The 23,657-nt window shown below is 41.4% G+C and overlaps 1 protein-coding gene across 1 annotated transcript in view; it reads right to left on the bottom strand.

The window, feature by feature from the left end:
* tbck (TBC1 domain containing kinase) overlaps positions 1-23,657 on the bottom strand; it is a 147,846-nt gene that overhangs the window by 57,499 nt on the left and 66,690 nt on the right. Inside the window, exon 20 of the mRNA XM_048611333.1 lies at positions 21,628-21,803. Coding sequence (XP_048467290.1) covers positions 21,628-21,803 — 176 coding nt within the window. The remainder of the gene's footprint in view (positions 1-21,627; positions 21,804-23,657) is intronic.

Here is a 23,657-nt window from a genome sequence, read left to right as displayed (position 1 = left end):
GATTTTGGGAAGGAGATAGAAGCGGGCATGCGGGGTTGGGGAACGATGAGGTTGGAGGCTGTGGGTGGGAGGTCACCTGAGGTGATGATGAGGTTGTGGATGGTTTGGGAGATGATGGTTTGGTGCTCAGGGGTGGGGTCATGATCCAGGAGGCGGTAAGAGGTGGTGTCGGAGAGTTGGCGTCTGGCCTCGGCGATGTAGAGGTCAGTGCGCCATACTACAACAGTGCCTCCCTTGTCCGCGGGTTTTATAGTGAGGTTGGGATTGGAGCGGAGGGAGTGGAGGGCTGCACGTTCGGCAGGGGAAGAGGTTGGAGTGGGTGAGAGTAAGGCACAGTCCCCATTTTCATACTACGGATTATGCCCCTACATTTACTCATACTTAAAAACCAGTAAAATAGGAGAAGCAGAGAGGTAGGATTGATGTCAGCACTGAGGTTTCTCTGCACCACAGGTTGAGAAACAAAACACGCAAAACTGAAAGTGCTGCAGCTGTATCAGTGAGGGAGGCACAGTTACAACATGAAAGGTTTCCAAAGGAAATTTCAATACAATGTGAACATAGAATTTATAAAGGCTTTTCATTAGTGCATTTCAACCTGGTTCAATTGATTTGTTGCTGCTTCATGAATAAATAGAAACATAAAAGGTCTACAGCACAGAAAAAGGCCCTTCAGCCCATCAGATCTACGGCAGCCAGAGACAACCACCTGACTATTCTCATCCAGTTTTTCAGTACACGGCCCATTGTATTCTATGTTTTGACATTGCAAGTACACACTTCTTCAATGTTATGAGGGTTTCTGTCTCTACTAACCATATACACAGCGAGTTCCAGATTTCAACTACACTCTGGGTGAAAAAGTTTTTCAAATCTCTTGACTCTTACCGTAAGTCTATGCCCCTTCATCATTGATCCCTCCACCAAAAGGAAATGCTTCTTCTTTGCCTGCACTGTCAATGCCCTTCATAGTTTTATTCATCTCAGGCAACATTTCCCCTTTGCACCCTCCCCAGTATAATCACACATCCCCTACCCTGGCGCCTCACATTATGTGATTTAAAATCTTTTTACAGGATACAGCATCGGTAGGAGTTGAAGTGAAAAGAAAAGCACGCTGGATCTTACAATCAATCTTAAATGGTGTTACACATGGGGAGACAAGCCCAAAATATACTGATCACGATGTCTTTTCCCCAAGCTGGGGGAGTCCAAAACTAGACAGCATAGGTTTATAGTGAAAGGAGAAAGATTTAAAAGAGACATAAGGGACAACTTTTTCATGCAAAGGGTGGTGTGTGTATGGAATGAGCTGCCAGGGGAAGTGGTGGAGGCTGGTACAATTACAACATTTAAAAGGCATCTGGATGGCTACATGAATAGTAAGGATTTGGAGAGCTCTGGGCCAAATTCTGGAAAATGGGACTAGATTAATTTAGGCTATCTGGTCAGCATGGACAAGTTGGACCAAAGGGTCTGTTTCCACACTGTACATCTCTATGACTCTCTGACATGAAAGAAAATAATATGACGGGGGATAACTGGACCAAGGCTTGCATATTTAATATTATTCCCACTTTTATATTCAAACATTCTATTTAGTTTAAAAAATATTTCATTAAAATGCCAGTATCCACATTTCTAATGCAAAATTAGTTATTTAAATATGTTAGTTGTAATTACACTTTACCAGTAGTGATGTCAAAGCAGTTCCACTCAGCAGATAGCAGAATTGTCACACTGTAATGGTGGCAAATACAGTTTCTATTGACATACAAATTTAGGATGGAAAAGCTGAATGCAAATATCAGAAATGTGAACAGCCTGCATTAATGCCCTGCATGGTCTTTCATTTTCCCAATGACCTCTGGCTCCTCATCCTTCTTGTGTTGTTTTGCTTTAACCAATCATTTGATAATGCAGGGCCTTCATTTGCTGTCTCCTTTCTTGTCAGCGGTCGAATTCAATTGTACCCACTTAAACGATAATCAATGGGCCAAAAAAAAATAATCAGCTACCTTGGAGAAGTTAATATCATTGGCAAAAATACCTACACCTAAGCCTTGAATCGAAAGAACAATCTTATATGTCTCAGTCACAATATCAGTGTTATCCCAGCTGCAGCTTGTTCTGTACTCTAATCTTGATTACTGATCACAGGTGCGAGGTGACTGTACTTTCATTCATTGATTCAGAACACAACACACACAAAAAGGGTACTGATCTTCCCAAGATTTCCATGCAATTCACAGAACTCAGTATAAATTCTTCAAAAGGTGAAAGGTATTAATGCCAAGAAGATGTCACTGATTTTTCTTTTTTAGTTCCCCGCTGACATTTCATGCTACTTTCACTGTGAAAGGTGAGTCATGTACAAGTGCAGTAAAGTGCTTTGCTGCGATTTGTATTTCCATGCCGCGATTTGTATTTCCTTGCCAACCAGCTAAACTCAATGATTTGGACAAAACGAAATTGTTTGCCCAAGCCACTCCATTGTGTTTTTTGCTTGCAACAGAACTCATTTTCCTTTTCTTTCTTCCCTTGTACATGCAATTATCCTCCTCCCTGATCTTTGCTTAAGTCGCTCAAGGTGCTCAGGTAGGGAGGTGGTCATTTTGTGGTTAGGTCATTGGACTAATAACTCAGAGTCCCAGACTAATGTTCTGGGGACTGGAGCTCAGATCCCACCACAAGATTTGGTGAAATTTTAATTCAATAAATAGCTAGCCTAATGGTGACCGCTGTTTATTGCTGTAAAAACTCTTTTGGTTCACTAATGCTCTTCAGGTAAGGAAACCTGCCACCTTTACCTAGTCTGACCTAGAAACGATTCCAGACCCAAAGCAATGTGGCTGACTTTTAACTGTCTTCTGGGCAACAAATGCTAACCAGGCAGCAACGCCCACATCCCATGAATAAATATGAAAAAAAAAATGTGATCAATGCTAATGGAGATTGGCTCCAAAATCCCATGAACTTATTGCAATAAGAAACCATGGGTCCAGTTAATAGACAAATCTATTTCTCTGGTTTCCCACTCTCATTAAGGACAGAACTCATTGTGGAGAAGTTGCAGGTTTATAAATGCCACCCCTATTAAGGGCATATGCTGCTACTGTGCTCTTGGGCTGTTATCAGTACTACTTTCTATTAAACCCTGTCTACAATCTAACTATTCAAAATGACAGATTCAGTTTCATATTTTAAAGACACAGTATTAATAATAAACCTTTTAAAATTGATTACTGTTGACTATCTGCATGATATATACCGCAGCATATATTAAACAAAAAAAAAATAAAAAAATCACTTTTACTTGTATTGAAACACTGGAACAGTGAACTTCCAGGAAGAGGAGGTGGCCATTCAGCCCATTGAGCTTGCTTTGCCATTCAGTTAGGAGGCTGATTACAGCCATACTGAACAAAGAGCTTTAGTGTGGGACAGGGACGACCCTCCACTGCAATCTGGGTGTCCGTAAGGTTATTGTTATGGTAAAAAGGGTTGAATCTTTCTTTTTGATACTGGTAATGTGACCACTTCAAAATAGCATAACTTGATGACCTTTTGTGTAACAAACTTTTATATGTTTCTGTTAAAAATCAATTGGTGCCTCGTGTGTAGTTTCAGTGATTGACTCCCACAGTGAATAAAAATGGTCCATGAGGCTAGGTCTCATTCTGGAATCTGTGTTCGAATAACTACCACGTTTCCAACATTATGATACTTCAAGAAATGGTTCAGTGACGATTAAAGCAGTTTGGTAGTCACAAAAGGTGCTTTATAAATGCAAGGTTACTCTTTCTGGACATTACACATTCTTGCACTGGTACTGCTGATTACTGATGAGCAAATGAAACCAAATCACAAGTAAACCTAGACCATGAGACAAAAGAGCAGGAGTTGTCTATTTGGACCATTGTCTTCACCCCATTCAACGAGATCATGGCTGATCTGATAATCTTCAGCTCTACATTCCTGCCTTTTCACTATAACCCTTGAATCACTTAGTGATTAAAAACCCATCTCAGCCTTAAATATTCCTGTCTCAACAGCCTAATTCTATAAAAAAAATTACAGATTCACTACCCTCAGAGAGAAGAAATTCCTCCTCATCTCTAATATTATGCCCTCTGGTCCTAATGTCTCCTACAAGGGGAAACAGCCTCTCAGCGCCTACAAATTGTTGAGCCCCCTACAAATCTTCTATGTTTCAATAAAGTTGCCTCTCATTCTTCTAAACACCAAGGAGTACAGGCCCAACTTAGAATCCTCATGAAAAAGTCTCTCCATATCCAGGATCAACCTAGTGAACCTTCCCTGGACTGCCTCCAATGCCAGCATAACTTTCCTTAGATAAGGGGTCCAAAAGTATTCACAGTATTCTCGGTCTAACTAGTGCCTTGTAGTTTTAGCAAGATTTTCCCTATTTTTATTCTCCTTTCTCTTTGGAATAAAGACCAACAGTCTATTCACATTCCCTACCTTCCCCAGCCCCACCCCACCTCTCTATTTATTTCTGAGGTCCCTTCACCCTCCCCATTTTTGAACGAGGGTCCAGGTCTAAAACATCAACTTTCCTGTTCCTCTGAAGCTGCCTGGCCTGCTGTGTTCCTCCAGCTCCACACTGTGTTATATCTGCTATCCTTATTAACTACATTTCCCCATTTGAGCCTGACAGTTAGCTTTTTATGATTCATTAGCAGGGACCCCCAAATCCCTCTGTATTGCAGTAGTCTTTCTCCATTTAAATAGTATCCAGCTCCTCTCTTTTTCCTGCTTATAGTGTATAACTTCACATTATATTCCATCTACTATATTTTTAACCACTCACTTAACCTGTCGATATCCCTCCGCAGACTCTGCATCATCCTTACCACTTCTTTTTTGTGCCATTCTTGACAATAATACAAACAATTCCATCATCCAAATCATTAAAATTATTGTAAATAATGATGGACCCAGCATTGATCCCTTGTTATGTGTTGCTATCCTGAAAATGTCCCTTTAAATCCTAATCTCAATTTTGTATTAGTTAGCCAAGCCTGTCTCCATGCTAATATGTTATCCTCAATGCCCATGAACTTTTTAAAAGTGATATTTTTGTTCAAAGATCCCTGAAGGCTCATTTTTCTTATTCGAGATTGGTGAAAAATTTAATGTTGAGAAATAAGAGTTGACCAAGCAAGAGGAAACTGTTTTGTAAAGAATGCAACTTGTTTTCTCAGGCCTAGGCATTATACACCTTACAGATTAGATGATCTTATTCTTAGGCAGTCCTTTAGGATCGAAAATGACTTGTTTAAACTCCAGTTTGGTGGGTTCTGAAATGCATGATAAGTCCAACATGTGATTGCATAGATAATTGCACAAACAAGATAGCATCACAGATATATACATGTATTAACAAATCAATTCATCATCTAGCATTTCCATGCTGGCGGTTGAGGGACATTGATCCAGCGCCAAACAGATAGTCATCAGCCTGAAATACATCATATAGAAGGAAGTAGAATTATAACTCGTCTTAACATTAAGCACTAGGTTTTTAAAAGATCGAATTAAAGAAACAAACGTTTTCCCCTTCTATGTTTGGTTAGCTCAGTTGGTTGGATGGCTGGCTTGCAGAGTGATGGCAACTGCATAGGTTCAACTCCTGCACTGGCTGAGGTTATCACGAAGGACCCTCCTCCCCAGCCTCTCCCCTCACCTGAGGTATGGTGACCCGCAGGTTAAACCACCAGTCATCTCTCTTTAATGAGAGAGCAGCCCAATGGCCTGGTTAGATTGATTCATTAATTGATTGATTGATTGATTTATTAGTTTACTTTCATCTCGTAGGATCTAGTCCATCCCATTATTCATTCAAGGATTTATTGGAAAGGAGGTCACAGTGCTTCTAATTATACAAAAATGTTCTGTAAGTAGTAAATGTTAAGGAGTTGATTGGGCTATTGGTTATTGTGTGCCTTACATTAAAAAGCCACAGAGATGCTTTGTTTCTGAAAGTTCCTCAACTGCTGGGCTGAGTTGGGCTGGAGTTAAAGACAATACCCATCAGAAACGAAAAGAAAATCTATTTATACAAAATGTTACCTTTGACATAAAGGCTCCTTTATTCTCATGTGAGCAATAAATTTTTATTTTCCCAACTGTTATGTCGCCATAGGGATCGAAAACTGCAATTTACTGCAAGCATTAAAATTAAGTCCACATTACACAGAATATGAATGGAGCTCCAAGTTAAAATTCATTAATAAAAATCTTATTTTTTAATACCATGTAAAAATGCAGTGAGGGACAAAAATACGTGTTAAAGAATGGGAGCGTGAGGAAACGATCATGTCAGGTCATTTGTTTTAAAAATAATTCATTAAGATTTTAAAAACAACATGCAGCACCTGTCGTGGCCCAGATTGAATGTCCCTTTTGTCGAATCAAGTGTTGCGAAAGAACCGAAATTCCTGAAGACTTCTTGAAACCACAAGGATGCCCATTTAACAAGATAAATTGTGAAAAGTATCTGACACATACTGGTGTTTTAACGAGACATCGGGCAGCATGTGCACCAGGGAGGGCATTGCAGTTTCTTTGGTCCTAATTTGAAACACTTGTTAAGTGTTAAATGATATATAGCCTGGTTAATTCATTCTGGTACATTTAACAGCACAACACAGCAGTGAAAGGATGCAGTTTCTTATCCAGACACAAAATAAACACCAGTAAAATCTCCCCAAGCTTTGCTTCCAATCAAACTGTCAAGCATTTTAATCTTTCTCATGTACAAGCAGGTACGTGAATCAAATAAGCTCTCGACCTGTTGTGAAAGTAGAGAACAAAACAACTCTACATCTGCTTAAAACGTGCTTTCAACCAGCCAACAATCAAACTGTAGATTACTTGCATGCCTGTGTACTAAAATAGATCAAAGCAACAATATGTGAGACACAGAGCATCACTTTGAGCTGTAACCAGAGAAGTGATGGAAAATATAACAGCCTCTGTCTGAGATGAGTATTCTGATTACAACATGGATGAGATACTGAGACATAATCCTTTCTTTTAAAATTTCATGCAACCTGACAACTTGATCATTATTATTTTCTGTGGCAATATCATCACAGCACATATTAAATATCCTTACAAAAATGCAGTGACTGCATTAATTAGAAACAAAGTACTATGCGTGGAATTTAATCCAGAACAGCCAAACTTCAAAGATTATAAGAGTGATGTGGCATTTGTCTTCATGCCAATCTGGCTAAAATTGAAAGTTGTCATGGAATTATGCTTTACAATTGCAGGAGGTCCAACACGGTGCTGCAGTTGATTTCAGTTTGGTTAGGTGATAAACTTTGCTTTGATTCAAGTATATCTTGAGTGATATTAAGCTGAGGAATTAGGGTGCACGGCCATCTAAAATGCATACTGTCAAGGGATGAGGTCACATTGACCTTTCTATCACGCTCACTCTCCCCAAACCACCATGACCAAGTTGGTCAGAATCTTTTACTGCTCAGAAGATGAAAGCATCCTTTCTTTTCTGTAAAGTACACTTTATTCATAAAAAATTTGTAAAGGTACATTTTAAAACATTTCAGCTTGAGCTATCTCCAAGTTGCATGCCTTGGTACCTCAATACGATAGCATTAGTTTTAATAATTACCATATACATTTCACAGATTACAGAAAGTGCAACAGAGGTAAACTGCTTCCCTGTGTGATGTGCCACTCTGAGTTGCCTCAATACATTTTCATTACCCGTGATGTTCACCATGTAAACTCCTTGTCAAACGTACAGCCTGACGAGTTCTACGCTTTTCAAATATTCAGGGTACAACAGCTGAAAGGCCTTGGCCAGTGACAAATCCCCATCGTGTCTCAAGCTTTTCTCTGCAATCAGCATGTAATCCTGGACCTTGGAATGCGCTAATCTGCCACAGTCAAGGATAAGGCTGTGGCAGAAGACCAGCATGTTTCCAGCAGAACAAGAGTGTCTTTCAATGATATGACAGTCCTCCAGCTGCTGTTGGTGTTTCTCTTAGTGCACGTTCTAGGGTAGCCCTTAGAACACAGAGTCTGGAGCAGCTCAGGATGAACCTTGACAAAAAGGCTTTCTTCTGACCTTTTTTGCAAAGGCAAGTTTCACAAAGAGGTGAGCAATAGTTCACAGTCACAGTCACAGTCACCTCGAGTGTTGTGCATGGAGGGGATGAGCGACTGGCCATATAGGAAGGATCTGACGAGAAAGTCCTTCCTCGTGGCCAGCTAAACTCTGTCTCGGTGCTTGTTTGTAAGTTATAGTGAAGAGGTACTCTGCTAAATGACTTTGATAGTTTGCTTAGGACATCATTTGACAAGATCAACCAGCCCTTTTGCTGCAGAATCTCCTGATGGACTTAGCTAAAACTTCTGCACAACAAACAAACAAGGATAGGGGTGTCAGGGCAGCCATGTCTGGCTCCCGATTTCATTAGAAAGCTTTCTGATTTTCACCCATTGATTGAAACTGCATCACTGATGTTTGTGTAGAGCAGCTGTATCTAATTGTACATTTCTTTCCCAATCCCGTCTATTATATAGGTGTGGAATATTCTGTTAAAGGCCTTCTCCTGTCCAGGCTGATGGGGCACATGTTCCAACCTCTGTCCCGTATATAGATGATTATGTCAAGTACCACGGGGTTTCTGGAGATCTCCTGATGGGTACAGTTCTGATCTATCTAGGTGCAATATCAGCTCCATATCAGACTTGATCTGATTGGTGATGAACTTGATCAGGAGTTTGTAGCAGTGAGACAGGCCACCAATTTCTGTCCTCCCTTCCGCTCATGAAGGACATGCTACTAATCAGAAGCATACTCTCGTACACCTCGTGGGTCCCAGATGACCAAGTCCAACAGAGACTGATACAACTCAGCCATTGAGCCAAAGCATCCAGGAGTTTTAATCTTATCAAAGCATTCGAGAATCTTAATCAGCTCATCCAGAATTAATAGCTTGCCCAGACTGTCCCTTACAATGTTGCTTAAACCCTCTGTGATAGAGGACATAATTGATTTTGTGCCGTCTGTGGACTTCATAATGAGACTTAGTGATCTTGACGTCAAGCTGCAAAGACGTTTCTGAGCTATCTTCTTCCTTCATGCTGCTGATCACAACTCTCACTGTGTACCTGATAGAAAGATAAATGTGAGCACCCCTTTTCCTGCTCCTCAGAGTAGTCTCTGGACTGGAAGATGTTCTTAGAGGCCTCCAAGAGAAAGAATGAGGTTTAATGGCTCCTCACCTCTTGGACATCTTCCTTAACAACAACCCCCATCAATGGCAGCCACAGTAGATCCTGCATGCTTTTCTGGATTCAGCACCCTTCTCTGTTGCTTGCTCACCTTCTGCTTTGAAGTCGAAGAACCTCGTGTTTTTGCCGTGGTTTTATTTCCGACACATTAGCTGGAAGTTAAGATAAACCCACAGTTCTCCAACCTTTGAAAGAAACCTGTTCAGTTCCTTGATATTTTCTGAGGTCAGCAAACTCACATTTTGCTTTCATGACCTGTGTCACTCCTCTGGTCTACCCTGTAGGTGGCAGTCAGTAAGAGATAATAGTTAGATAAGAACACTGGTTTGACGTTGGTGGAACTAATTGTGAATGCACATGACACAAACAGGATGTCTATCCTGGAAATGGCCAGACTATGCTGCACTCCATTTGCAGCTTACCATCTCTAATATTTCCATCAAGAGTCTGGACTCGGCATCCAGTTCACTGTCAGTCCTGCTGGATCACACAGCACATCGATGATGCAGTTAAAGGTCACTGTTCACAATGTTTGACCTGGACATCTCAAGCTGCGGTAGGAGCTGCTTAAATAAAAAATGGCCAGACAGTCATTGTTTTGAACTGTGGTGTGTAAGTTCACGCCACAAAAGTGCCGGGCAATGACTATCTCCAACAAGAGAGAATCTAACCGACTTTCCTGGACATTCAATGGCATTACCACCATTGATTCTCCTATAATCAATATCCTGGGAGGTTACCATTGACCAGAAACTGAACTGGACTAGCCATATAAATACAATAACTCTACAAAAAGGGACAGAAGCTGGGAATTCTATCAATTCAGCTTCAGATTTCCCCAAGTCTGTCCACCATTTATAAGGTATAAAGTCAGGAATGTAATGGAACACTCACCATTGGCCTGGGTGAGTGCAGCTCCAACAACTCAAGAAGCTGGACTCATCCAGAACAAAGCAGCATGCTTGATAGGCACCACATGCATGTTCACCCCCTCTATCAACATCAGTACCAGCAGTGAGTACCATCTACAAAATGCACTGCAGAAATTCACCAGGGCTCCTTTGACAGCACCTTCCAAATTTATAGTCATTACCATTTGGAAGGACGAGGGCAGCAAATACATTCGAACAACACCCACTTCAAACTCCCCTTAGACAAGGAAGCCATTTTGGTCTGTTCTCATCGAATGGTTCAGTCCAGGTGGGTTCATACAAGGGGTGAGGCACCAACTGTTGTCTGCTGTCAACGTCTTTTACATTAGTTCAATGGTGTTGATGTTCCAGGATTCCTGGAGTTGGAGTGAACTGGCCTTTGTAGCTGGGGTGCACTGGCCTCTTTACTGTCTCCAATGTTTTGGAGCTCAGGTATCTCCTCCTCCAGCTGCCTGCAGCTTTATCTCTTCTTCTGAAAGTGCTGTCCTTGTCCTCTTCACCTGAAGAGCAACAGCTCATATTGTCCACATCAGATGAGAGTTGTCTCTTGCTATTGTTGATGTTCTTTCCCCAGCTGCCACTCCCCTGGACGTTCTGCCATTGTCTCTGTTACAGATTTGGTCATCTGAGGAGTGGGAGGCTTGGGGAGATGGTGCCAGGGTTTGGCGGACTTTTTCTTTGTTCATTTCTTTCCTCTTGTCCATCTCCGTGCCCTTCCCTTTGGCTCAGTCTGCACATTGAAGGGTCCCACATTGGCAGGCTGCAGGACCCCCAGGTGATTGCCACATTTGTGGTCCCTTCCACATATCCCTCTTTAGTTTTCTCTGCCTGTGCAGAAGTGAGGCCATGTTTTAGGCAGGTCTTGTAGAGGTGGCCTGCTCCACCACACAGGTTGCAGTCCTTTGCCAGATGACCTTCCTGCATGCAGTTCTTACAGATGACAGTGCTACAGTTAGCTGATATATGGCCAGATTTTGTCACAGGAATGATAAACTTTGGAATGCTGGTATACTCCAGGTAGCTACAGTTTCCCCTGTTAGCCAAGCTGGAGTGATGGCAGAGAATTGCTCATCTACTATCCACCTCGGCGTGCAGTTTGCTGATCCAAGTCCCAAAGGTCTCCTCAACTTCAATGCAGTTCCCAGTTTGTCATACCATCATACAAAAACACGACGAAGTTTGGACGGCACAGTGGCTAGCACTGCTGCCTCACAGTATCAGGGACCCGGGTTCGATTCCGCCCTGGGGCGACTGTGCGGAGTTTGCACATTCTCCCTGTGTCTGCATGGGTTTCCTCTGGGTGGTCTGGATTCCTCCAACACTTCAAAGACTTGTAGGTTAGGTAGATTGGCCATGCTAAACTACCCGTCGTGTGCAGGTAAGGTGGATTAGCCATGGGAAATGTACGGTGACAGGAATGGGGTTGGTCCTGGTGGGATGCCGTTTTTGGAGGATTGGTGTGGACTCTAAAAGCCGAATGGCCTGCTTCCACACTGTGGTGATCCTGTGAGATGTAGAGATGCATGTTCACCACCTGGTCCCTTTATAATGGCAGAGTAAACAGTAGCTCAGTAAGGATTTTCAATTGTGTTTTTCTTCTTTACAAAAGATAAAGAAATTTCAAGTACGCAACACCATTCTTGAAGATTATGCTGAAGTATCTGGCATTGGGTATGTCCACAGCTTTAGATCCACACAATTTCAAGGAGATTCTCTTCATGAAGAAGCAACCCTGGAAAAACTGGGCTAATCCCTCTGGAAGGCAAGATCCCTCTCCCCACTGAAAGGCACGACCACATCCATCCACCCCATGGAAACAAACACCAGCTACCCCACTGCCTCAATCTCAGTCCAAGAGGCTGGATTACTTTGTCCTTCCGTAAGGCAAGGCCATCCCACCTGGGTGGTGAGATCACCCACACTCCTGACCCCCAGGATGGTATCCATGAATTACAAAGGTCTCTAAAAATTTTCTTTTAAATCACTTCCATCCTTAACTTTATTGGGCAGTAAGAAGAAAAATGGGGAAGAATAAAAGGATCCAAACGATTTTAGAACTCAATGCAGTCTAAAGGCAGTATGGTTTCTGCAACGGAGAGAAACTGTAAATGAAATGATTCTGACCAAAACATCTCCTGCCTTTTTTATTTCATTAAGTTGTCCTGAACTTTTAGGGCATTCTACTCTCACGTACCAGCTGCACTGCAACTATTTCCTTTCACTGTCAGCAAATGTACAGCTGGTGTCAGTGAAAGATCGGACAACTGTGTCATTAGTTTGTGCAGGAAGGTTCAACTCACGACATAGATATTAATTCATAATCCACCCAGAGAAAAACATGCACCTTTAACTCTATGACAATAAAACAAATTCCCAACTCAGTTTATTTGGGAACACACTTTATGATTGACACAACAGGATAGCAAAATACAGGCATACTCTCTCAAAACCAGCAGCTTAGAGAAGTGAGGCCATGCTAAATTTTGGATCTTGGCAGATTTCAAGTCAAGCATTTTGGGCAGCAGGTGGTTAGGGGCCAACCCAGGTCTTAGGTGGGGGCAGATGGTGGTGGTGATGGTGTCAAGTTTCGCAATAAGAATAGACTGATATGCAAACAGCAAAACAGCTTACAAGTCCAGCACTAAGCAGCAAATCTCTCTGAGTAAGTTAATTTTAAATTATTAAAATTGTGACCCTCGGCTCAACATTCTTTGATGAAACAGCTGATCTTCCCTTCATCATGTCAGCAGTGGGGATGGTTTGCTGATGATTGCACAATGTCCAGCGGTATTCCCAACTCCTCAGGTACTGAAGCAGTCCATGTTTGAATGCAGCAAGACCTGGACAATATCCAGCCCTGCGATAATGAGTGGCAAATAACATTCAGACTGCATTTGTGCCAGGCATTGCTGAATCTCCCAATGTTAACATCTCAGGGGTTACCTCTGACCAGAAACAGAACTGGTCTAGCCATATAAAAAAATCTAGCTACAAAAGCATGCAAGAGACTGAGAAAAACCAAAAGAACTGCAGATGCTGTAAATCAGAAACAAAAACAGAAGTTGCTGGAAAAGGCAGCATCTGTGGAGTGGAATCAGAGTTAATGTTTCGAGTCCTGTGACCCTTCCTCAGAACAAATCCTGAAAAGTTTGCAGCAAGTAATTCTCCTTTCGTCACTCTACCACCTGACCATTACTGACAAGCCAGACATGTGCTGGAATACTCTCCTACTTACCTGGATGGACACAGCTCCTACAACATCCAAGGAGCACAACACGATCCAGGACAAAGCTGCATGCTTGATCACACCCCATCCATCCTCTCCAGCAGTGGCAGTAAGGTGTACAATCTACAAGATGCACAACAGACTCCTTTGATAGTACCATTCAAACCCACGACCTCTACCACCTGGAACACTGTGATCACGACTACCTGCATGTTCCCCTCCAATCCACACACCATTCTGACTTGGAACTAAATCACCCCTCCTTCACTGCTGTGGAATCAAAACCCTAGAACTCTCTCAAATATTACTTTGGAAGAACTATGCTGCTTCTCCAGCAAGCTCAAATAACCTCCTTAAAAAGTGTGGTGCCCAGAATTGCTCACATTACTCCTGGTGTGGTCTGAGCAGGGCTTTGTATAACTGCAGCATAACTGTGTTCACTGAGTACATCAATAATCGGAAGCTGTTATAGGATGTACTTAATTAAAAAGAAATGGTAGTAATTATACATAGAGTGGAAGTAGGCTCAGTGATATGGAACAAGAAAGAGATTTAGGTTTTCAGGGCATCAGAGGAAGAATTTCGGTTGCTAAGGCTACATAACAAAAGCTTATAGAATTCAACATTTTATTATAAGAAGCACACAGCACAAAATAATAAGTGGTAATGAGAAGTCTACTTAGAAACTAAATAATGTCATAGTTAGTGCCTTGAATGGAACACTTGGCTTCAATGGAAGTGGGGGAGGAGACAGGCTAGTGCAGAGAGGCTGACAAAGAGGTTTCAGATGAAGGGTCTAGGCCCGAAACGTCAGCCTCTCTGCTCCTATGATGCTGCTTGGCCTGCTGTGTTCATCCAGCCCTGCACCTTGTTGTTTCAGACCTGCTTTTACATTAATCAGCCTGCTTCTGCCTACATTATTACCCTTCTCAGCTGAGGCCTCTGTGGTGTTCTCTGGTCAATATGCTCACATGTTTGAATATAAAGAGTTGTGTTTATTTTTTAAAAAGTGACACGCAAAGATACAACTCAAGATTTTATCTCATTTTAATCAAAAGAATGAAACCTGACAGGCTTGTGGCTGGAGCTTTCTCCTGGGGATGGCATATCACACTCACAGGATTGTGATTACCACCACACTTAGTCCAAGATCTTTATCAGGCCTCCAAGACAGGAAAGCAACAGCTCAGCTTAATACCATATCCATAGGGAAACATGTTTATCCTAACACAAACTGAGCTCAGGTCCCTTGAGCAGAAAAACCCAGCAAGGAGAGGCTCAAGAATAAAAATTCAAGTAACAAACACTTTTATTAAACTCAGAACATCAAGTGACCTGACACCTAATGCAGTCCTTCAGTTCAACTCTGCTGCACATAACAAAAATGAATGGAAATACCCAGGCTTTGCAGAGGACACTTTTAATACGAAACAATTAAAAGCCATATAGCATTGTGACACTTGCTCAGCACAAATGATTCCCTTTAAAATGCTGTGCATTTGGCAAACTGCAAAAGGCTTTTGGTATGGAAATGTAACTGACCTCAGGTATAACAAAAGTTTTAATAATAGCTCTGATAAATAAACATATCACAGAGAGTAAAAGCACACACCTTTTAAAGCTCCACACAGTTAAGGAGACACATGTCATGGGTTGGCAGGCTGTTGCTTTGTTTCTACAGTTGACTGATAAATCCAGCACAAATGGAGGGGATGCAACTATCTGACAATCTAATGATAAGTTGCAGACAATCCCAACCTGATAACCAGCCAACCCGTAAACTCAGAACACAAAACAATTTCAGCCCAGAGCGCAAAAGTTGACAAAGCTCCACGTAAAAGATTAATGTGCAAGGTTAAAGCGCATGGGATTGGGGGAAGTGTATTGAGGTGGATAGGAAACTGGTTGGCAGAGAGGAAACAAAGATTAGGAAATAATGGGTCCTTTTCAAATTGGCAGGCAGTAACTAATGGGGTGCCACAGGGATCAGTGCTGTGGCCCAGCTATTCACGATATATATTAATGATTTGGAGGAGGGAACAAAATATAACATCTCCAAGCTTGCAGATGATACCAAGTTGGGTGGGGGGTGAACTGTGACGTGGACGCAGAGATTCTTCAGTATGATCTCGACAAGGTTGGGCAAGTGGGCAAATCAATGGCAGATGCAGTATAATTTGGATGAATGTGAGGTTATTCACTTTGGAAGCAAAAAACAAGAAGGCTGATTACTACCCGAATGGCTATAAATTGGGAGAGGGGAGTGTGCAGCGGGATCTGGTGTCCTTGTACACCAGTCACTGAAGGTAAACATGCAGGTGCAGCAAGTGGTAAAGAAGGTAAATGGTCTGTTGGCCTTCATTGCGAGAGGTTTTGAGTACAGGAGCTGGGATGTGTTGTTGCAGTGGTACAGGGCCTTGGTGAGACCACACCTAGAATATGGTGTGCAGTTTTGGTCTCCCTTTCGGAGGAAGGATGCTCTTGCTCTCAAAGGAGTGTAGCAAAGGTTTACCAGGCTGATTCCGGGGATGGCAGGACTGACAAATGAGGACAGATTGACTCGGTTGGGATTGTTTTCACTGGGGTTCAGATGAATGTGGGGGATCTCATAAGAGACTTATTAGATTCTAACAGTAGATGCAGGGAGGATGTTCCCAATGGTGGGTGTGTCCAGAACCAGGGGTCACAGTATGAGGAGTCAGGGTAGACAATTTAGGACAGAGATGAGGAGACATTTCTTCACCCGAAGAGTAGTGAGCCTGTGGAATTCATTACCACAGGAAGTAGTTGATGCCAAAACACTGAATGTATTCAAGAGATGACTAGACATAGCATTTGGGGTGAATGGGATCAAAGGTTATGAGGAGAAAGCAGAATTAGGCTACTGAGTTGGACGATCAGTCATGATCGTGAAGAATGGCGGAGCAGGCTCGAAGGGCCGAATGGCCTCGTCCTGCTCCTATCTTCTATGTTTCTATGTAAAACTGATTCAACCCAGAGTACAAAACTGACTGGAAATGATTACATATCAATCCTCTTTGTAGTTAAGTGGAAAATTTCTTATTGATGCATTAAGTGCATTACCTCTGAAATGTGACTTCAATTAACTCAGTGCTGTGGCAAAGGTAGAGAGAATTTTAGTCCGTACCTGGTCCCTGTGACTGCTGTGACAGAGATGCTGACACTGGTACCAAAAGGTGGGAGAAAAACATCTTAACAAACATGGACGAGAAGTCAAAACGTTTACTGATCACTTCTACCTTGGCTTTTGAGTGTCTCATATATTTTGTAGCACATTACCAAGTGACTATTAAATACAGAAGAAGTGATTTAGAGAATGGCACTTAGGCTGTAAATTTACAATCCCCGATGAGGAGAAATGAGAATGAAAGCAGTCCGAATCACAGTCTATGGTAGCTGGGAATTTAGATCTGAAGCTCATTGACACCTTACAATGCAACATTCCACTACTGTGAAATTGTTCATTAAAAGTACATTTCCACAACTGTACAGTATTACATCAACATGGGCAGTGAGGAGAAGAAAGGTGGTCATAGAAACACTCATGACACTCAAGTATAATTAGAAGAAAAATTCTTCAGTTTGAGGTTCCCCAGTAGCAGGGTTTCTACTCTGTTGCTTATGGTTGTAAAACTGTCAGTGTCCAATGCATTGCAAAGGCCTAAGCGTAACTGAAACATCCAATACTGTAGCACTAGCCTGCTAACAGTGGCAGGAGATAAATTCTGAAGTGGGGAGGGGTGAACAGAGTGATACCTTTGGTAGCAAGCAAAGTATTCTACAATTAGGGTAGCGCAGTGGCTCAGTGGTTAGCAATGCTGCCTCACAGCACCAGGGACTTGGGTTCAATTCCACCCTCGGGTAACTGTCTGTGTCAAGTTTGCACACTCTCCCTGTGTCTGCATGGGTTTCCATGGGACTTGATGGGCTGAATGGCCTGCTTCTGCACTGTAGGGATTCTATGATTTTAATTTTGAGAAATCCAAGCATCATTTTGGTTGTAAAATCTGCTTGAGTGTAGTCCTGAGGGTTTGTTACATGACCTCCTGTCTTCAACTAAAAGCACTGTACAAACAAAAAATCTTTTTTATAATGAAAATATTCTAAGAAATGAAAAATAGAAGCTTATTTTTAATGATGCGAAGTGAAAGTTGCTAATGTCACAAAGGACTACATGCTCTCTGATTGGTGGTGAGTTCATCCTCAGGGTCAGCATGCCTCAGCAGAAGGGGTGAGGTTGGGAAGATCGCAGCCAGTGAGGGAATGGAGACCTTGCTGTTGGTCTCACCCTGCAATCGCAAGCCAGCCATCCAGCCAACTGAGCTGGCTGCTCCCCCAAACGGAAACACCGCCAGCTCCCGTGAGGAGCAGGGGTTGCTCACTGCAGTTTCTTGCAAATCAATTTTTATTTCCTGAAGAATCGAGGACAGTCCAGCGGGACTGACAAGCTTGGATCGGATTAACTTGCTGAGAACAGAAATGCCCTTCTTGCTGTCCCTGCACACAGACCATTGTGGTTACGTTGCTGGAATAGGGAGTTAAGAGATCAGGATGATAAACCTCAACACGTGAATTAAAAGAATTAAAAGAAGTGGAGTGCAGTGAGTTAGCTCGGTCATACAGAACTCGCACTGCATTGGCTGAAAAAAAAACACATCTAGTCGAAGTTTTTCATCTTGCACTCATCAGGACAATTCACAAGAATAACAAATTAAACGGAACATACCGTTTATACTGTGTGACAGGAAACAGCCGACTGGCTGCCAGGTGGAGTCTGATTGTTTCTTTTCAGCAACTTTCAGTGAATCACCTAAATCTGGAATAAGCAGCTAATGGCACTGAGGCAGTGACTGTCTAATTCCTGGATTGCTGCAAAAGCCCATCTGCTTCACTCTCTGCCTTTTTGGGAAGGAAATTTGCCATTCCCACCCAGCCAAAGCTATGTGTGTGTGACTCCAAACCCTCCATCATGCAGTACTGTCCCCTAAAACTGCTTTAGCAAACTGCTTGGTTGTGAAGGTGGCAGTGGCTCAGAATCACTTTCTCATGGGAAGTTAGGGTTGAATAACAAACACTGGCCTTGCCAGTGTCACCCAAATCCCGCGAATAAATGAAAAAAACCTCAAAGCCTTGACTTGAAGAGATGATCATAACAGCGTTTACGGTCTAGTGTCTTTGGAAATGCACAAAGAAAAGTAATCGTGTCTCAGGTTGACACATGGTTTGTTTTTATTTCCCACATGCAATCTTGCTGGACTGTTTTGAAATCAATCATGCAACTCTAATGCCCAGGAAGGTCATGTATCTAGAGACAACAAAGCTGCTGATTCTTCCATTCTGTTACATTTGATAGGTAAAGAGAATGTGGCCAGTGAGCAAATCTGCCTCAAGTGATGGACAGAGTAGAAGCAATGTTTGACAACAGGGCAGCCACGTACCACAATCATAGTTTGCATCAGTTAGAAAGATGATTAAACTCCAAATCAAATTTATACTCCTGAGATTGAGGAAATAGCAGAGGTGAGAGACTGGTCGAAAGCTCTTGATCAGACACTTCAGGCCAAATGGCTTCCTTCTTAGTTAACCGATCTATTCAGATGTATATTGACATACCCTGAGGCAGATAAGACTCAAACCCAGATCTTGTGCACGAGAGGTAGGGACAAGACAACTGTGCTGCAAGAGTCCTTCCTCCTATATGCTTTTAAGAATTCTGTTGACCAGCAATATTACGTATGAATAGAAATCATTCACAGAAATTCCATCTGACTTAAACACTCCACTAACATTTTTTTTTAAAAAAAGAATAGGCAATTTGAGGTTAATGGCAGAGAAAATGACAACTTTTTTTTTCCTTTAATCTAAAAATGAGTCCTAACCGACCATAGGGCCAAAAGTAGTCCAGTAATGGTTCAGCAATATGCCCCCATGTTCTGGGGAATTTTTAAGGTAACAGCCTGCATTGAAAACTCAGCTCAATCCCACTGGAGAAAGTCTGTTACACTAATCTGGAAAAAAATTGCTTTTTAAAAATGATGACTGAAGGTAGATTTGATTGTTACTGCAAACACTTTGACACACTATAAATGTGTGTTTCTTTTTTGCTCAATAGGATGGCAGAAAAGTTTCTACTTCAGCAACATTGTCTCTTTAATCATATAAAATATTTTTTAAAAAAAGTTTCCATTAAATAAATGGAGCTACAGGACAAAAATCTTAAATTCAGTCCAATGATCGCGAACAAAATGATGACTGATTTTATTTTTGCAGAACAATCACTGTTTCCTAATGCAATCTGCAATAGCTGACCAACATGGGAAGTTAAGTGGAATATGACTTGTGAGAATAAATAGCTCAGTTGTCAACAGCTTTTCAAGGTTAATGTTGTTTCCGAATTTTGCATTGAGCTGGGCTTTTAAGATCTGATAACACTTGGTAAATTATCTCCTTGATCTTACCTTGCAGGCTTTGCTTTGTAGCTTCTAGCATCTCATGTGTCTCATCTTGGGAGTGGCTAATATAAACCTCTCCAATCTGGTTACATCTTCATCAAGCATCATCATATCATCACAAGTATTGCAGGATCTAACTGAGGTACTTAAAGATGATTAAAGCAATTGATAGGACAGATAGAAACAAAGTATTACCTCTGCTGGTTAGGTCCTGATCAAGGGTAATAACGTTAAAATTAAACCTCAGCCGGTCAGGAATAATATCAGACCCAGTGTAGTTGAATATTTCAAATTTCCTCCTCTAAAAAATTGCTAGGCTTGGTTAAAATTTAAGATTGTTACATTTTTAGAAGGCAGGGCAGATAAGGGTTATGGAACCAAGGGGGCTCAAATTAATATCAGCCACTATCTAATTATAGAATCCCTCCAGTGTGGAAGCAGACCATTCAGCCCATCAAGTCCACACCAACCCGCCCCATCCCTGTAACCCTGCATTTCCCATGGCCAATCTACCTAACCTGCACATCTTTGGACTGTGGGAGGAAACCGGAGCACCCGGAGGGAACCCACGGCAGAAACAGGGAGATTATACAAGCTCCACACCGACAGTTGCTCGAGGGTGGAATCAAACCCAGGTCCCCTGGTGCCGTGAGGCAGCAGCAGTAACCACTGAGCCACCATGCTGTCCCCATGCCGTGGAGCTGAAGAACAAGCTAGAGGCACCCTTTCCTGTTCTTATTTTGCTGTATAAATGGAACCTTTTTATTTTTCATCTTCAATGTTCCGCACACAGCTATAAGGAAATGCTAGAAACAGTCATGCATTGATTTGATATTGAGCCAGCACAGGCATGCTGTGTCAAATAGTTTGCTTCTGCACTACTAGCCTGTGTAGTTCCACGTACAACAATACTGAGCATCTAACAATGCATCCCATTTGCTACACAGTAAAGATTATTGACTAGCTAATAAATTGGTATCAATGTCTCCAGGGGACAAAAAAAAACTTTCCACAGTAGAACCAGTGAATACAGCAGACCAAAATATAGAATTGCTCGAGTAGAAATTAAAACAGAATCTCTTATCAGACAGTTGATTCTGCTATGAATGGATTTTGTTCATTTAAGTTCAGCAAGAGGAAGATTGTTTAAAAAAATGCTTATGCATACAGGATGTCGCCAGGCTGAGAAGGTCTAGTTTATAGATCATATTTAACCTTGTACTTGATACTGAACCTACCAAATATATGACGTTCTTCTACTTTACCTTTCATCATTTATAAGGTTTTCAATAAAACCATATTCTGAGCAGTGATAAGCACGTGCTATATTTTGCTGTAAAACATTGATTCAGAAGGCAAGTCACAATGCTGTGATTAGGTATTCAAGTTACATATTGTGGCAATTTTAAACTCATTTAATATCTATGTTATGTTAAATAGTTTTAAACACAAAAAAAATCCTGTGATGGTATGCATGGAGTGCCAAACTACTTTGCATTTGTCACAGCCTTCAATAAAGAAAGAAAATACACTAAAAATATGCAACACACATAAATCAGCACAGATAAAATTGTTCACACCTAAAGAGGGAAGATTTAGTTTTTATACAGAAGTTAATAGACTGGAATTTGACCCCAGGTCTTTAAAGTTGACGCCTAACCACCCTGTTCATTGAAAATGACATCCCAGATCTACTCACGAGATCAGTCTTGGGCAAGTCCTGATAGTCTGCAGAATAGTAGGATGATGGTCGAGACACTCCATTGCCATCAGATATAGGCTTGGGCGGTTGGGCGTGCTGTCTGTATGTAGCACTTTTCGGTGTCCAGCAGAAAAGATTGATAGATTCTCGCACACAACGTTCAATGTCAATTTCTGAAAATCACCAAAGACATCAAATAGTAATGATGAACACAAAAGCCAGACCATTCAACCATGCCAGTTAGGTCAACTGAACCCAGCTGTCTATTTCTCTCACTGAAACCACCCTCATGATTGCTTTAGAGAACAAACATTCACTGATCTCTTCTAAGCTCAATGCAAACACATCTCTCCCTTTCTTGCACCAATTGTCTTTCTTTCTCTGATAATTTTTGTATTTTATGAGCAAGCTGCAGAATATGCTGTAAATAAACAATATAAGTAAAATATGTCGACTGTCAGAGAGCTCCGTGTAGAACAAAGAATGCACAATATGATTTAAGAGAATTAAAAATGTATGAGGTAGTTGAGAATGAAACATGACGTACAGAGAAAATAAATTATATCTTTTGCACTACAATTGCCACTAAGAGGTGTTTTGTCCTCAAGATGAGGACCTGATGCGTTTTGTAAATAAAGTACTGTGTGGAGCATGTGGAAAAGCGACAAGTTGAATTTTATTGCAAATTGTGAGTATTCTGTAATGCATCCAATTTTATGAATAAAGTATATTTATGGAAAAAAGTGGCAAATGGCCAAGAAACCAGCTCAGGTTGAAGCATCAGCAGATAAATGAGCCAAGGACGTGCCTTCAGGAGGTGGACACTTTATGATGATGGCGGTGGTGAGGTTCCCATTACGCTGCTGAAAATCACATAATTACATAGAAATGTGAGTAACCCTTCCCCCTTAATCATTCTTCATCCCAAACCATCAAACTAATTATTGACTTGTATACATAATATCCACAGTTATAAGACAGGACAAGTGAAAAGACCTGGCATATCTGGAACTATATATTGCTAAATAAACAAACTAATCACCGAAGATGCGTAGTTCAGCCAGCATACATTCTCCAAAGCAAAATTTTTTTAAAAAAGAGCTCAAAGATAAATAAATATTTGGTTGCAAAAAAAAACTGTGGCTTTTAAATCCCTAAAGCATTGCAGATGCAGCAAGATGAACAGTGAAATGAAAGCAGCCACATCATGTAGCTACAAGTGAAAAACATGACTTATTGCACAAAGGAATTTCTGCTCTGGGTGAAACAGCATTAGTCATATTCCAGGACCATGCTTCAGGGAACAGGCATACACAAGAAATTGCCTGAGTATGTTCACAAGGTGATAGACTTTGGCTAGGAGCCACACCAGAAGAGAGCTACAGGTGCTATTATGTTACTCTCTCCACCCCTGTGCCCCGGCCAATTCTGATAAAGCTGACTTTGTCACATTACTAATAAATGTTTTGTCAGGAAGTAAATGGAATGAAAAGTATAAGTTGTATTACTGTACTATGATTTACGTGTTTAAAAAATGTAACAGAATTAAGTATGAAGAAAGTCTGTATATTATCAGGACAATGGATTTGGTAAGAAGGGCACATCCAAAGAGTTAATGAAATGGCACAGAGATGGGGTTAACTCAAGGCACGAGCAATGCTGGGTTACTGATAAGCTTCATAAATAAACAAGAAAACAATAGGCTTGCTGTCTTCAAAATAATTCTGGACAGATGCCAACATGACACACCAACACACAAATAATCTATAAAAAGAACACAAACTGACACGTCATTCCTCAAAATTACTCAAAGAGAAGGAACGAGAATGTATTACTGTAATGACTGTGTTAGAATGATACTGACCTCGGAAAGACCAAATAAACTGCAAACAAACTCACCTTTGAGCAGCACACATTTCTGAGTGTATGCATGTATATTTCCTTTATCCCATGAGCTATATAAATCAATTGAACATTGATGTTTCTTAAAAATTCTTTAGAAATCCATTATTATTTCTTTCCCTCTC

The sequence above is a fragment of the Rhincodon typus genome, chromosome 1, assembly GCF_021869965.1.
Source record: "Rhincodon typus isolate 14 chromosome 1, sRhiTyp1.1, whole genome shotgun sequence".
NCBI classification, from domain to species: Eukaryota; Metazoa; Chordata; class Chondrichthyes; order Orectolobiformes; family Rhincodontidae; genus Rhincodon; species Rhincodon typus.
Note: the sequence above shows the minus strand (reverse complement) of the source record. Positions and strands in the feature narration are given on the sequence as shown.